Source organism: Culicoides brevitarsis, chromosome 1 (genome assembly GCF_036172545.1).
Source record: "Culicoides brevitarsis isolate CSIRO-B50_1 chromosome 1, AGI_CSIRO_Cbre_v1, whole genome shotgun sequence".
NCBI lineage: Eukaryota > Metazoa > Arthropoda > Insecta > Diptera > Ceratopogonidae > Culicoides > Culicoides brevitarsis.
The window spans coordinates 37,943,847-37,961,487 of NC_087085.1; the positions used below are offsets into that span (position 1 = coordinate 37,943,847).

Below are 17,641 nucleotides of genomic sequence, written 5' to 3' on the forward strand. Positions count from 1 at the left end.
CAATTCTAATTTTTGGTAAACTACTTAATTATATAAAAAATATTTAAAGAAAATAAAGAAATAATTTTAGAAAATTTCAATTTTTTTACTTTAAAGTTATAAATTTTATAATTAAAAACAAAAAATATTTTTACGATTATTTAATATTTATATTAAAGAATTTTTTTTTCGTAAAAATTTTTTTATTTATAAAATAATTTTTTTTTATATTTATAAAAAATATTTTTTATAGATATTTTAAAAATATTTTTTAAAGAATTTATTTTTTTACAATTTTTAGTTGAAATTTCAATTAATTTTTTATTTAATTAATTAGTTAATTAATTATTTATTTAATTATTAATTGTTTTAGTTAAAATTTTTTAAAAATATTTTTCAAAAATTTCCAAAAATAATATTTTGAACCAAAAAAATTTTGAGAGAACTTGTATTTTAGTTAAGAAAAAAGACATATAAATTCTCTTAGACTTATCTACATTACGGTAAATACAAAAAAAAATAAAATTTTGTGAACGAGTTTTTCAAATAAATTAAAAAATGTCCAAAACTTGACTAAAAACCGTCTGAAACTTCACACTCACTCACAAATTTTATCCTACTTAATGCTATTTTCCATGCCTTATATCACATTTCAATCAGATAGAGAAACTATTTGCAATTATTTGCTTTGAATTTGAATCATGAGCTTATCTTATTCAGATGATCCAGACACAAAACAAACATTTTCTTCCAAGGATTTAATCAAAAAGGATAACACGTGTTTTTATCCACAAATCCATCATCCACAATCATCTCCTTTAACACAATGGTATAGTTTTTTTTTCTCTTTAATTACAAATGAAATTGTATTAAGTAACAACATCTGTACTGTATTTTATCAAACGAGGAAAAAAAAATTAGAGAGAGATATAGGAAAAAAAATACTCACAATTAGATTATGAAAGGATCAAAAACAGAACAGACAGATATTAATGAGCAGAAAAGAGATATATTGCAATACATTTAGGGTTGAAAAGGGACTTGATGCTTTTGCTTGAGAAAACTCAAAAAGAAGTAAAAAAAAAATACTAATGCCACTCCAAATGGAGCTGAATAGTTTTTTCCAAATTTTTTTTTAAATAAAAATTAAATAAAATTTAAAAAAATAAAAAAAAATAAAATACAAAATGACGAAATTTGTAAAAAAATTATACATTGATATTTTTATATTTGAAATTGATTTAAGAGCATTTTAGATAAAGTTGAAAAAAAAATAATAATCATAAAAAATAATTTTTGAAAAACAACTTTAGTAATTTTTAATGTAAAAAATCTAATCTAATATAATATTTCATTCAAAAATTTAAAAAAAATATATTTTTTTTTCAAAATTAAAAAAAAAATTAAAATTTCTGAAAATTTTTAAACATTAATTTTTGAAAATAAAAAAAATTAACAAAAATTAATTTTTGGTGAAATTTTAAAATTTTTTGGGGCTTCGGATATTTTTTTTGAAGAATTTTTCAAGAATTTTTAAATTTTTGTCTTTAGCTTAAACTCACACTATTTACAAAATTTGATATATTATATTTTACTTTGAGTTAACTCATGTTCAAGATTGTATCAAGTCAAAAGTTTTTTCGACCCTGAATACCTCATTTAAAGCAACATCGCAATAAGACTGAATTAGGTTTATTTTTCTATAAATTGAACGAAAAAAAGGTCAAGAAAATATCTCGAATGGATCAAAATTGGGGATTAACAGAAGATATACGTATGAGGCAAAAATATATCTTATGACTTCCTGCCTTTGTATAGATAGAAGATTATTTTTGAATTGAACCTGATTACTTGTATTTTCTGCCTTTCAGTGATTTTTTTCCGTCATTGTTATCTTGTATTGTTGTGACACTAAAGCAGAGAAAAATTTTTCACAAATACGATTTACCTCAGATAAAGATTTGTTTGTGTCGTGCTCATGACGAAGAAAGCTTCTTACCGTCTTTGAGTTTTTAAATAAGAGTTATTTTTTCTCTGTATTTCATCACAGGAGGTCATGGATTTGTTTATTTGTCTGAGAATTTGTCTGGTCAGTTGAATTGAATTTTTCTCTTGAAACGAGAATTTAATAGCAGAGAGTTGAGTTATAATAAAATCCTTTGACTGCGATATTTTTCTTTCTTAGTATATTCTCATGAAACACTTAATACTACTTCAATGCCTTTTTCCATGCTGGTAGTCCTTGCAAAATGCATTAAATAAGATGTTCTCTGAGAAAAAATCAAACAAAAAAAACTTTGCGGGATAACGTAATTATTTTTATATAGTCTCTTTAATTTTTTTATAATGAAATAAACACAATCAGCTGTTTATTTAAGTTTATTTATAGTTTTTTTTATTCAAAAGATACAAAAGAGAGAAAATAATAACAAGATTTTAATTGAATTTACCTTTTTTTCTAAGGATGCAATAAAAAAAATGTCACATAAATCCGCAGAAAAAAAATCTCATTAAAAAAAATATATTTTTTTTTCCTTGAAGCACAACATTTGCAGAGCTTAAGAGGTTAATATAAAAAATAATAATAATGTTTTAGTTTTTTTAAAATCTGTAAAAATCGAAAAAAAAATTTAAAAATTTATAAGGTAAAAAAATAAACATTTTTTAATTAATAAAATTATTTAATAATTTATTAAATAAATTATTTTCTTTTTTAACTTTAATTAATTTAAAAAATATATTAAAATTATTAATTAAATTTAATAGAAAAGAAATAAAAAAAAAATAATAAAAAAAAATAAAAAAAATTAATTAAATAAAATTAAATTTAAAAAAAAATTAAAAAAAATAAAAATAATTTAAAGAATAAAATTATAAAAAAAAATTAATTAAATAAAATTAAATTAAAAAAAATAATTTAAAAAAATAAAAATAATTTAATAAAGAATAAAATAATAAAAAAAAATAAAAAAAAATAATTAAAAAAAAATAAAAAAAAAAATTAAAAATACAAAATAAAATAATTCAAAAAATTGACCAACCTTAATACTTTAAGGTCATTAAAATCATTCCTCAAATCACTTGACATTATAAAAGCTCTTCTAAATAACTCAACAAATGATAAAAAAAATGTGAAGATTTTCTCCGAAATGTCAATGAAACAGTCTGTGTCAGATAACATTTCAAAGAAATAAAAAAAAATCACCATATCCGATTTCCGAAAAAAAAAATTTCCACGAATCTATCTTGTCATATCCAGCTCATCATCAATTTTCATTTTATTTATTTTTCCAAAAAGGCATGCGAAATCCGATGGTAACATATGACTCGCATTAATGTCAACAAAATTGCATTTTATACCAAAATAAAACCATAATATCGTCGTAGCTTCTTTTTTTTATGTACTATTTTGCAATGATTATTCAATTTTCAGTGCAAATTATAACGGTAATTTATAGATAACGTGCTTCAGGAAACACGGGTGAAATTCGAAACTTTCACGATAATATTTGTTGGATATTGATTACAAAAACGGAAGCTAAATACTCGACATTGCAAAATTTATTTTGTGTCTCATTGAAACGTGAGTTGTGACGTGTGCTAATGACATGCAAATCCTTTTGTGCTCGAAATTTCACGTTAAATTGTTTAAATAGAGATAATGATGTTTTTCAACGAATTTTAAACTAAGACGTCATATTTTATTTTTTTAATTGCACTTTTGTGAGAATTTTATGCAAAGTTTGTGAAATGTTGTTTTGTGGTAGACTCATTAAGTAAATGTGTGCATTTCTTGTAAATGAGTTCTTTGCAGTGAGTTGAAGTGCTAAAATTACGCTCTTGGAAATTTCTTTTTATTTTATTATGAAAGCGTTCTTGCAGAAAACGAGGTTCTTAGCCAGAGGCGGAATGCGAAAAACATTAAAATCGATCCGAAAAAGTTTTTAAAAATAAAAATTTAAAAGTATCACAGATTTAAAATCGAGAAAAAATCTTGATAGTTTCATATGGTACAATATTATCCGTCTCTGTCAAAAATAAACAAGTTCAACAATTTCTTAATTAGTTCAGCGAAAAGAAAAGATGTAAGTGTTTTCATGCAATTTAGCTAATTTTGTTAAATTTTTTTTTCATAGCCTTATTAAAAAAAATTTTAATATAAATTAAAACATAAAAATTTTATTAAAAAACTTTACGAATTAAAAAAAATCTATCAATTTTTATACTAAATAAATAATTTAAAAAGTTGAAATGCGGTAAAAATTTTTAAATAAAATTTATTTTTTTTTAATTAATTAATATTTTTAATTAAATTAATTTTTTCAAACTTTTCTTAATTTTATAAATAAAAAACAAATTAAATTTTCAAGAATTTTTTTATTTTATTATTTTTATTTATTTATTAATTCTATTTTATTATTTTATTTTTATTAAATTTTATTTTTATTAAATTATTAATTAATTATTATTTTTTTATTAAAAAAAATGTTTAAATAAATTAAATTGTTTAAAAATTTTCTTAATTTTCTAAGTAAAAAAAAAACAAATTATAATTTAAAAAAAAAATATTTATTATTTATTTTATTATTAATTTATATATTTATTAATTTTATTTTATTATTAATTTTTTTTTTTTTTTATAACTCTAAAATTTTTCGATTTTTTATCATTTTTTTTATTAGCCCTTATTTATTATTTTAATATAAATTATTATTTCTTTTTAATGTGTTTAATTTATTTCTTTTTTTTTCTATTTTGGTTTTAAAATCTACATTTCTGCCATAAAAGAAAGAAAAATGTTTGCATTTTGACTTCAAAGCGAAAAGCATTCCGCTTTTTAGATAGTTTATGAGGGTACTGCTACCCCTACATGAGTTAATTTACAAAGCAGGCTTTTAAAAAACTATTTTTTCATGCATGAAAACCCATCCTTGAATTATTTTAAAAGAATCCTTTTTAAAAATATCTTTAAGTTAAAAATTCTTTAAATAAATTTAACATCATGTAAAATTAACTCAAATCCCTATTAAAATGAGAAAATAAATTTGAGTAAATACCAACAAAAATTTTAAAAGCCTCCTTTTAAGAATGTGTTTAAAATGTTCCAAGTTACAACAAATGCACTCTATTATTTAATACTCTTAAAATAACATCGTAGAGAGAGCAAAGTTTCAACATAAATCATTTTTGTTATTCAATATCACTAAAATGTTGTAACAAAGGTACAAAAAGATTTGCCAGAGAATGCCAGAGAAACTAAATGTTATCGTAGAAGGTAGTTTTAAGCATAAAATTTAAATAAAAGTCAAAAGTTTTCCTTCCTTCTTGTGAATTTATCAGAATCTCACCTATTTTAAATCTTCTTCTGTTTATTTTTTGCTTAGTAACACATTTCCTCCTTGAAAGTCTTCTTTTTATTATATTTTAGATTAACATTTAATTTCCATTTAGTCTCATTTGAAGAAGCTTATTGACAAAAAATAAATAAATTATTTATGTAATTTCTACCCAATTGGCAATTTTTTGTCCCATTATGTAGGGAATGAAATATTCACGTGTCGAGCTGCTGTAATCGGGTCTTCCAAAGGTTGCATTACCACCTGTAGAGTTGTTTCAAAGCAAAAAAAAAAAGTTAAATAAATGACAAATACAAAAGGAAATCACATCAAATACAAAAAAAGAAACTTTTTATTTGCTTTTGTCGTTATGTCGCTCGAATGGAACTTCCTTTTCTTTCGAACGGAAATTATTTTATCGAGAGGAAAGGATTTCTCGAGAATGCATTTAAGATCAATGAATAAATACTTACCGTTCAAAAGTGCCTGCAATGCTCCGTAAGTGTTAGATACAATCGTTGCGTTGCACAATGACATGAGAATAAATTCCATTATTTCTGCATCGACACCTTTCGTTGTTGTCGTTGTCGTTAGATAAGTGTTGCTTTGAAACGGTTGCAAAATGGCTGGCAAGTGAAATGTCGAGTCTTCATTGTAATGCGACATGGCATCCGGTGAACAAAACACGAGAAAAAGTGTCCGGGAATTGTGTTCGAGGAAATGCGAAAAGGCATTTGCAAAGTATTTCAAAGGCATCTGAAAGTTATGAAATATTTAAGGATTCATTAAAGCGCTTTTTAACCACGTGATCTATTAAACTACATAAATTACTTTTGTCGTTTAATAGATCACGTGGTTAAATTTTTATATCAAAAGATCCATTTAACCACGTGATCTATTGAATTACATAAAATAACTCTTGAAGTTTAATAGATCACGTGGTTAAATTTTTATATCAAAAGATCCATTTAACCACGTGATCTATTAAACGACAAAAGTAATTTATATAGTTTAATAGATCACGTGGTTAAATTCTTATATCAAAAGATCCATTTAACCACGTGATCTATTAAACTACGTGATAATAAAATAACTCTTGAAGTTTAATTCTTAAATAAGAGATCCATATAGATCACGTGGTTACTTTTGTAACCACGTGTACATTAATGAAGTTTAATAGATCACGTGGTTAAGTTCTGATATCAAAAGATCCATTTAACCACGTGATCTGTTAAATTACATAAATTACTTTTCAAGTTTTATAGATCACGTGGTTAAATTCTTATATCAAAAGATTTATTTAACCACGTGATCTATTAACCGACAAAAGTAATATATAGTTTAATAGATCACGTGGTTAAATTCTTATATGAAAAGATCCATTTAACCACGTGATCTATTAAGTCTCACAAATTACTTTTATGGTTACTTTAATTTGAATAGATTTTCTAAACCACGTGCCCAAAATGTCATTTTTTCGCTCAAAATCGAAAATGCGCTTGAAAAAATGTCAATCAGCAATTTTTCACATACCGTCGTGTCCTTATCGATATACACGCCAACATACTGAAGGTCGTCATCTGTCTCATTAAAGCCGTAGCGCAACTTTATCCGATGCAATTCCCTCATTCCTTTCGCAACAAATCGCCTGCCAAACTGGAAAAATTGCCGGAAATTTGTCACATTTGCATTTATTATCTCGCCATGTCGTTTCGCAAATTTCTCCAGCAGCAACGGGACTCGTTTGCCTTCGACGACTTCAATTTCAGGCAGCACCGGAGTCGTATGTCCCATTATTCTCGCATTTGCCAGATCGTAATGCGACGCGACTTTATTTATTGCCGTCATGTTTATCGTTTGCAACAAAGTCACGAGACGATTGTGCGTCTTGACCGAAAGTGTGGCGAATATGTTTTCTGGAAATTGCTGCTGTAAGGCAAACATTGAGAGATATTCCCACATTTGGTCGTGTAATGAGTTTCCGGGAAACGCACATGCCAGCGACAGGTGTTGCGGAATTGCGATTGTCGGATCGTGCCATTGGTTTGTTGTGTGGTTCGTGACAGTCGTTGTGTTAACCGACTTTGTTATTTGCGTTTCATTAATAACGGGCTTTACTGTTTCCGCATCCATTTCCAATCCCAACTCAATTTTGTACATATGAACGGTTTTGTAATTCCATTTCGCGCTACGTGTGAAGAAAATTCAGAGAAAAGGATTAATTTTTCACTGTGTTTCATTTTTATCGTGAATAAAAGTGACAAAAATAAATATCTTTTTACTTAAATTAATGATGACAGGAAAAAAAAAGAATAATAATTAAATTGAAGAAAAAACGATATGAAAAGCATATTTTTACTTTGTTTTACAAGAAAAAAAAATTTCATAAAGCTTACGTAAGGCTTTTTATATAACGTTCAGAAAAAAAAACATTCCCTTCATATTAAATTTAAAATAAATTTTTTTAAAAAATTTAAATAAATGTTAATTAAATTAAATTAAATTAATTTAATTAAAATTTATTTAATTTATTTTTTTATTTAATTTATAAAAAAAAAATATTTAATTTATAAAAAAAATTAAACTTTAAAATTAAAATTATTTTTTTTAAATTTAATTTAAATTTTTTTTTCTACTAAATTTTTTAATATGTACATTAAATCTTTTTTTAAATTTAATTTTATTTTTTTTTTCAGAGTCAAAAAAAAAATTTTTTTTATTAAAAATCATAGAAATGCGCTTTAACTCTTTTCTCATTGAACTTAACAAAAATCATCTATAATCGTAACAAAAAGATCAGTGTTGTCCCTTGATACTTCCTCATTTATGTAATTAATATGACACGTAATAACCATTATAAAGTGCTCTCTGGTGCACATTTTACACCATAAAACGAACATTTAATGCTGCCTTGCAAAGCTAAAGATAAGGCAAAGTACGGTTAATGACGGTCAGTTTTGCACTTTAACTCTTGCTGTCTAAAAATACTTAAAATGTTTTTTTTTCTACATTTTATGATACTCGAGGATTTTGAAGTAGAAAAAAAAACTCATGGTGCAATATGTTTTTAATTAGCAATTTCATTCAGAAAAAAATTTAATCTTTAACAGAAGCAAGAGGTCAAGTTTTTTTCCATGACGAATTACAATTTTTATTTATTTTTTTTGTACATAATTGGATGATTATTTTTTTGCTTTTATTTATTTAATTTATATTATTAAAAATACCCGAAGGGATTAAAATAGAAACAAATTAATTTTGTGTGGGTTGGATAGTAGACAAAATAAAACTAAAATAATTGGATTTAATAAAAAAAAAATCGGAAAAAAATATTGGAAGATTCTCAAGAAATTTTTTTTTTTGTTTAAAAATGTTTGTCATTAATTAGAATTTTTACATAAAAAAATATTTATTTAAATTGATAAATATTTAATTTAATTATTTATATTAATTTTTTTTATTGTAAATTTTTATTTTTTTATTTTAAATTTTAATTTTTATTGTTAAAAGTAATTGAAAAAAAAAATAAATTTCAAATTAATTAAATTTAATTAATAAATTTATTAGCAAAAGTAATATTTAATCAATTTATTTAAAATTTATTTATTTATTTTTAATTATAAAATTAAATAATTAAAATAAATTAATTAATTATAATTAAAATTAAAAAAATAATTTTAATTAATTTTAATAATTAAAAAAATTTTCATTAAGTTATTTTATTTATTTATTTTTTAATATTTCATTAAAAAATTTTAATTGTTTTTTTAAAATAATTTTAATAATAAAAAAAAACTTTTTACTTAAAAATATTTTTTTTTAAACTATTTTTTAAAAAAATATTTGAAATTAAAAAAAAAATAATTAAAAACTTTACTTTAATTTATTGAAAAACAAATATTGACCTTGTGGTTAATTTTCCATTAAATTATCTAAAAATAGTCCATTATTTGCGGAAAATTTTCCTCTCATAAATTTCCTTTCTATCTTCATAAATTTTTGTTTTCATTAACGCAAAAAATTTCCATTTAGCTTAATTTTGCGTTAAATTGCTTGCCTTGACTGTGATTCATTAATCATAATAGGAAACGTACATTCTTACCGATAACGTTGCTCCAATAGTGCTCGTAGTCGCAGCTGGCGCGCTAGTTCATACTTCAATTCATTACCGTTCTCGTTGTTGCTTTCGCTGTATTTTTTGTGATAATTTATGGAATTTATCAGCAAATACACAAAGACAAGCAATGAAATCGACAGCAAGAGACACTTGACGAGAAATTTGCTGTTTTTGTGTTTGTAGGTTATGTCGTCTAATTGAATATATTTTGACATTATTTTTGCTTCGTTAATTAGCCCAAATTTTATCGTCGAAAACTTTTGTTTGAAAGTGCTTTAAGATATTTTGTTTTTCATTAAAAATTTCCTTGAAACACTTGAAGAATTTTTTTAAAAGCTTTTTTCTTCTGTCTATCAATCAGGCTAAAAAATCCTCTTAACATCACTCAAACTTTAATTTTTTTTATTTTTTTGCACGGAGTTATTTAAAAATATATTTTTTATTAAATCGACAGGAAACAGCGCGATTTGTCACACTATGAAAAAAAAATGTATGACTGTATTTCGCTTGTTTATTCCTCGAAATGAATCACACCGACACAAATTTACGTGGACAATAAAATGACAAGTAGATAAAATTCAATTTTTCAAATGTTTCGTGTGTTATTGGAAATTCAAAAATATCATTGTGTGGGTTTGTCTAATGGAAATTTTGTCATTTTTTATTTATTCGATTTTTTTATTTATCAATTTTTTCTGTGAAAATTAAATCAGTTTTTCCGCAATTGAAGTGCTTTCAGCAAATTGAAATGTTCTAACAATGGTTCTGCCAGAAATTTGTTTTGTCAGATGAGATTTGTTGAATTTTTTAAAAATATTTTTCTGTTATTGCTTGTAGCTGTATTATCAATCACCAAATTGAGTGTGAATAGGGAATGAAGTTGTTGTTAACAAATTTTATTGATTGGGTATATTTTTGAAAGTCGTGTTTAAAATTTTATCTTATCAATTATTTATCTATATCAATGAAACGAAAAATAAATGAGTATTGAAATGACGGTTCGAATAAGCAAAAGTAATTTTAAATGCTTATGGATATTTTTTTGTTTTTATTTTATTTTTTAAAAAATTAATTAAATTAAAAAAAATAAATGTAAAATTAAATAAATTAATTACCTAAAATAAATTAAATTATAAAATAAATGAAATTAAATTATTTTTTTAAATTTAATTAAATTAAAAAAAAAATAAAAAAAAAATAAAAATCCATAAGCATTTTAAATTGATTTTCTTTAAAAACCTTCTGGATTTAAAAAAAAAATTTTTATAAAAAATAAATTTAATTTAAATAATTATTACTAATTATTTTAATTTTGACCCTAAAATTTTGACGAGCTCAGCGAGAACTTCATAATATGAATGTCTTCCTCTCATAAAAAAACTTGTTTCATGCTTTATAGTATGTTTTTTTTTTACTTTTTTTCAATATAAATTTGTTTTAGAAGTTGAAAACTTCATAAAATATATTTTTTTAATATTATTTTTTAATATTTTTTTTTTTAATATTTTTTTAAAATATATATTTTTTTTGTATATATATTTTTTTTTATTTTTTAAAAATTTGCACTGTTAAAAGAAAGGAACTATAACTAGAACTGAATTTATTCAAGAAGATTCAGAGTATTTTTACATAATATTTAGTAGTTTACAAACGTGAGAAGTTTATAAACTAAAGGTGTTATTTTGACCGTGCTTACTATGGTCGTTTACTTAACAACAGGCCTTCAAGTCTTAAAACATCCGTATTATTGCTATTGTTCATTATCATGATGAACAAAATGAAATTAAAATATAAAATAAAAAAATTATAAATTATTATAAAATTTTTTTAATTATAAAATAAATTAAATTAAATTATTTTTTTAAATTTAATTAAAAATTTAATTAAAAAATTAAAATAAATTAAATAAATCAAAATGAATTAAATAAATTTAAAATTAAAAAAAAATAAAAATTCAAAAGCATTTTAAATTAATTTTCTATAATTTTAAAAAAATAAATTTTTTTTAATTTTTTTTTTTATATATATTTAAATAATTATTAATTTAAAATTTTATTTAATTATTTTTTTTTATTTATTTAAATTAAATATTTGACTTGAAATATCAATCAAAAAATTTTAAATTTTCAGTAAATTCAAAAAAAAAAAAAATATTTTTGTTAAATTTTGCATTAAGCTAAGTTTTCAATTAAAAATAAAAAAAAAGATAAAAAAAATTTTTAATTTTTTTCGCAAAAATTACTTTTATTTATTTAAAAATCAACAGATTGGTTCGCCGAAATATTCTTAAGTCAACATTTATTTTTTTTTGTCGCACATATTTTTCGTATTTACTTTTTTTCAATACAAATAGACGCCAGTTGATCAACTTGTGACACGCGTCCTACGAAAATTTATTCATAGAAACACAAAAAAAAAATATAAATCCATCCAGTCTGTTGAGCAATTGTTTTATTTCATTAAATTTTTTCCATGATGAGAAAATGAATTAACTTTTACTTCAAGAGAATGAAAAACAATGAAAAATTCATTTGAGCATAAATTATTTATAAATTTTTAACGGCTCTACTGTTTTCCGAATGTTGTTGTTTAAAATGAATTTTCAGTCAAAATAAGCTGATAAGCTTATTCAAAATATTGCAGACAAAGTTCAAATCACAAAACAAAGAATAATATTTGGAAGAGTAATTAATTCAATTTAAATTCAGAAATTTACTCTGAATTCAAAAATTAAAAGCTACCCCCAATAAAATTTGTATTGAAATTCAAATGAAACAAAAACTCGTAGATGTGATTTTGTTTTCTATTCAATTGATAGTCAATGGGATACTTGGAAAACGCTTCAGCACCATTTAATTTTCAACACATCTGCAATTAAGCTGAGTTTGTTGCCATTTACTTGCAATGTTTACGAATGATGAACGTGCATTGAATTAACAAACTGTGCCAAAAGAGCAACAGGTTAAATGGTTGAACGAACTTTTTGTCTCAGTTGGATGGGAAAATTAAATATGAAAAAAAATTGTATTTAATAAACTCGAGAAAAAGTTTAAAGTGGTTTTCTGGGTGAAAAGCTAAATATTTAATACAGAATGGAGCATTGGCACGTGTAAAATGGGTCAAAATTAAATTTACATAATATGGCAGTAAATAATATGAGGAAAGGAGCTTAAGGAAAAAAAAAGATACAGTGACGTAAGTTTGGAAAGGAATTGTTTTTTTTTCCTTAAAGTAATCGATTTTAGTATGGTCAGTATTTTTTCGTTAACATTTTAAGGCTTAACCTAATTAAAATTTTTCTTGTCGAAAGTTCTTTTTTAATTTTCAGGGTCTAAAATTAAAGCCCTTCAAAGTTTTTTTTAACAATTTTCCCACTTTTTAAATTTTTTTAAGAAATTTCTTTTAAACAAATTACCCTATAGGCGAAAAATGGATCAGATTGATCCCTTAAGAGAACAAAGTGACCTCTTGAAGGGTTCAATCTGACCCATTTTTCCATTTTTACTCTCTTAAAAGAAATTCTTCAAAAAGTTAAAAAACTGATAAGAAAACTTTGAAGGGTTTTTATTTTAGACCCTGAGAGTCTTCGAAAAGATTGATTCTTCCAACTGAGTATGAAAATATCATCTTGTGGGCAAAAAAGGGGTGAATTAAGCCTTAAGAAGATCAATTGTCAAATTAAGGAGTCAAATTAACCCCTTAGGAGGTACATTAACCCCTTAGGAGGTAAATTTGGTCGCTTAAGCGTCCTATGGGCATAAAACGGGTCAGATTGATCCCTTAAGGGATTAACCTGACCCCTTAAGGGATCAATCTGACCCGTTTTTCGCCCATAGGGCGGTTAATTTGACTCCTTAAGATGTCAATTAACCTCCTAAGGGGTTAATTTCACCCCTTTTTTGCCCACAGGGCAATTTTTATCAAGTATCGTCCTTTCATTTCGAGCATCTTGATAGATTTTGAATCCTAAAAAGATATTTCTGATAATTTGGTTCAAGTATCCTCTTCTTCCTTTACCAAACCTCCTTCACTGCTTTAATATTTTTATCCGCTTTCATCCTCTTTTTAAGCGTGCCACAATTTAATCTGTATTTTATTTGTCACTATACCATACCTTTTGGTTGATTTATCGCTTACAAATCTCAAAGGATTCGCTTCAAAAAAATTTTTTTTTCACTTGAATTTATATTTTACACAATTGAAATCCTCTCAAAACCGCTTTACCAAAACCGTAATAATTTTAGGCTTATCCGCTTAATTTTAAACAATTTCAATTAAACTAATTTTTGAAAAGTTTAATTAAAACCACAATAAAGTTTTGTAGTATTCAAAAAAACATTCTATTCAAAAATATTTCCCTTTGAAAAATAATAACACAAAGAATTTCAATAAAAAAAAATCAAATCAAATAAATCAAATAGAGTCAAATTAAAAATTTTATTGCACTACATTCTTTTTTTATTAAACTTTTTCTTTCGCCTCAAGGGGATTCCGTAACGAAACTAATAAATAAAATTTGCTCTTTTATTACAGAAATAAAGTAAAATTGTCGCAACAAACAAAATACCTGAAGAACCTACATTTTCTCTCTAAAAATAAATTCCCAGCAGTCTTGTCGAAGTTAAGTAAATATTTGAAAAAATACCTGCTGGAATAGTTTGTTAGATTGCAAGCTTAAATAATTTATTGCAAACCTAATAAAGCTGCATGTGACTAAAAATAAATTTTCTCTTGTGATGAAACTGGAGCAACTTCGACTCAAACGGTGTTTAATTAAATTTTTTTATATTGATAAAGAGTAAAAAAAAATCGATTATTAAAACTTTCTCTTTTGGGTCGGTTCATGGTTACCATTATATTAAGAGGATATTGAACCGAAATTCCTTGTCATAAACAGGCAAATTGTTTTGTCTAATTAATTTAGGCTCAAATTTCCAAGAATCTAAATTCCCCAAGAACATTTTTATATAAACAGCAAAATTCTGTAGAAATTGATAATATTTTCATTATCTTATCAAAATTTATCTTATCAGCCTACTGATAAGGTCGTCATATTGACACAAATCATAACGCAGAAAAACAAGAAGTTCATTAAAATTTGCTGTTCATAGAAGATTGTAATTCCCCGTGAAAGGAATAATTATTTTTTATTATGACCGAAATTCAAGCTAAAGAGGATAAAGCAAGAGCTTAATTAAGATTTATTGGCATTTTATTTGTCTAAAGTTTCTATTAAAAAAAAAAGATTCTTCCCGATTTTGCCATAAGGTGAGTGTCATAGCAACTTTTATTGCCTTGGTGAAATATAAACTGTTTACGTCGGATCGTTGAAAAGTTTCCCCAGAAACGAATCCAAGAGAGTGTAGTTTATCAAAAGTGACTTTGTGCCTTTGATGCTTTAAGAAACAAAAAACCTTTATAAATAAACAACGAGGCAAAGAGTGACAAAGGAGAAATTTTGTGTTTTTTTAATGCATCGTATTGTTCAAATTTTTCATCTTGTTTGTCGTTGAAAACAATGTGCGGAGGAGTAATTATAGCATTGTGTTGCGAGAATATTTAAACTACATAAAGTGCTATTATCATCAAGAGGATAATGATGAAAATGTGAAAAACATTTGAAATAAATGAAAATAATTAAATTGTGTTCAAAAACATTAATTAGTGAATTATTGTACCCGAACATAGCCGGGATACATAGAAAACCACTGCAAGTGTCGATTATAATGTTTCAGTATCACCTGAGCTTGCGGTATAAATTGTGGTATGGTTTACTAAATATATCTATGGTACAATATTTGTTTATTTTTAGGCATATTTTCGAACAGGGTTCGGAATTTTTTTATGTAACTTAAAAAGTTTAAGGTTTCCAATTTTTTACAAGCATTCGAAATGGACTGGTATCATAAAACTTTTTGATGAATTGAAGTTCTTCAAATTAAATTACTTTAGATTTTGGGATATACTTGTGAATATTGAAAAGTCTTAATTATTTTCTATTAATTTTAATAAGTCATTTTTTTATTGTTTTTTTTTTATTTTTTAATGAAATGGCAATGAGAATTGCTGACAAAAATTTAACTACCGTAATGTAGAAAATGCTAAGAGAAAAAAAAACCGTTAAAATTCAAATGAAACGAAAAAAATGTAGGTAAATAAATTAAGAGATGGCTAATTTTAAAGTTAAGAGAACACAATTTCTTTTAAAATTTTAACATTTTCAAATATTTTTTTGCAAAAATTGTAATTTTAAAATAAAAATACATAAAAGTACAAAAATAGTTGAAATTTCAAATATTTTAGTTAAAAATTTTTAAAAATTAGAATTTGAAACAAATTAGAGAACAAATGTTTTGAATTCTCTCAGCATTCTCTACATTACGGTAATAAAGAAAAAAAGCAATTTTTTTTTATCAAGCAATAATGTTGTATGACTAGATAAGATGAGTTTTCTTCTGTCATATTTTGACATTTAATATCCTACAAGTGTGAAAAGAAGTCAAGGAAAAGCCAAGGCAACTTAATATATGTTAGATACGGATCGTTACCTAACAACAAAATATTCTTGAGGATAATATTACGTAACTTCTATTGTTTGGTATTTTTTGTTCGAATCGTTTCTTATGATTTTGTGATCTTTTTAGGTTAAATTTAAACATCACACTACTAAATTTTCTTTGACATCGATATCATTGGGTGCATTCAAGAACGCTCATCGCTTCAATCATGTTTTTTTCTGTAATTTTTTCCATCGAATACGTTTGAGTTAAAATTTGATGAATTTTACCTTATAGATCCAAAAGTGTTCAAGTTAATCCCTTAAATAATTAAAATAACCTCTTATTTTGTAAAAGGGATTAATCTAATACCATTAAGTGATTAATTTAAACTCAGTAAAAAATATTGTTGAAAAATTCACATATTTAACTCGCTTGTGGTAATTTATATAACAAGACGTTATTGGAATTTTTACAAAATTTCGATAAAAATGAGCAATTGCAAAAACTGATAACGCCAGATGAAAGTTGAGAGCTAAGACCTAAATGATGTAAAAATTACATCAAGCGGGTTATGTGGATTTTTCGACAATATTTTTTACCGAGTACCCTTTATAGTTGGTCATCAACATCAATGAATCTGTTCAAGAGGTTAATTTAATCCCTTCAAAGGTTTATTTAACCCTTTGAGCGATTAATTTAATCCCTTAAAAATATAGTCGATGTCGCAAAAGGAATAAATAAATTGCTTAAGAGGTTAAATTAACCTTTCAAGGGATTAAATTAACCTCTTGAACAGATTCCTTGATGTTGATGACCAACAAATAACCACTTAAAGGGATTAATTTAAACACTTCAATCCATAGGATCAAATTTTAATGATCAAGTTTAAACTCAAACGTATTTGATGGAAAAAATTACAGAAAAAAATCATGATGGAAGCGATGAGCGTTCTTGAATGCACCCATTATATCGAATTATCTTGAATTTTCGAACTAAAGACAAGGCGTAAAGTATCATTTTCACTAATATCACTTATCACAGTCATTTCATTAAAATAGTTCACTCCTTCATACCAGATAGAGTCGTATATGTTACATTTCGTGATCCTTGTTGCTTATTTCTCAACATACATGGTTGAAAATTTCCAATTTTTGACACATTCACAATCAAGTATTTGGTAAACATATTTTCGGTGCACTTTTGTATCATCAGTTGTATGCGTTTAATTGCTTCTTCTTGTATATCTTTTATCTCGTAACAACTCTTATTGATCCATTTTGATCCTAAATGAAGAGTATTGTGCTTTATTGTAAGCTTTATAGCTGCAATAAATTTACAAGCGACCTTCAAATAAATAAAATTCAAATAAATTTCGCACCCAGCTTTCAATTGGACTCCCTAAGGTCTAATTTCAAAGCAGAAAATTTATCAACTGCAGTTGTTTGGGAATTTGCTCACAATTTCTCACAATGATAGAAATCTTGTTTTACAGCTCAAGGTACTTTCTTCCATTTATCACAATGTAACATGTACTTTATGACACTCCAATGCATTCTAACTTTATTGGTATCTAGTTTTGTGTTTCTGCTTACCTCCGGAAATTTTGGTTTCTAACCAAAACCAAATATGATTTGCAACCAAAAGGACATCAAACATGAATACCAAAATAATATTTTAGACAAAATCTACGAAAAATAAATTAGATTCCA

The 17,641-nt window shown here is 24.5% G+C and overlaps 2 protein-coding genes across 2 annotated transcripts in view; one reads left to right on the top strand and one right to left on the bottom strand.

Annotated features, from left to right (window-relative positions):
• Positions 1 to 5,234: 5,234 nt before the first annotated feature.
• On the bottom strand, positions 5,235 to 10,268 carry LOC134838355 (uncharacterized). Its single transcript, XM_063853869.1, has 4 exons — positions 9,418 to 10,268; positions 6,849 to 7,503; positions 5,789 to 6,071; positions 5,235 to 5,579 (listed from the first exon to the last, which is right to left on the bottom strand). The coding sequence occupies exons 1-4, from the start codon at positions 9,645 to 9,647 to the stop codon at positions 5,473 to 5,475; spliced, it is 1,275 nt and encodes a 424-aa protein (XP_063709939.1). The 5' UTR covers positions 9,648 to 10,268; the 3' UTR covers positions 5,235 to 5,472.
• A 4,296-nt stretch (positions 10,269 to 14,564) lies between these two features.
• The window catches only part of LOC134837304 (uncharacterized), a 44,701-nt gene continuing 41,624 nt past the window's right edge, over positions 14,565 to 17,641 (top strand). Inside the window, exon 1 of the mRNA XM_063852672.1 lies at positions 14,565 to 14,700. The gene's annotated coding sequence lies outside the window, so the exon portion shown is untranslated. The remainder of the gene's footprint in view (positions 14,701 to 17,641) is intronic.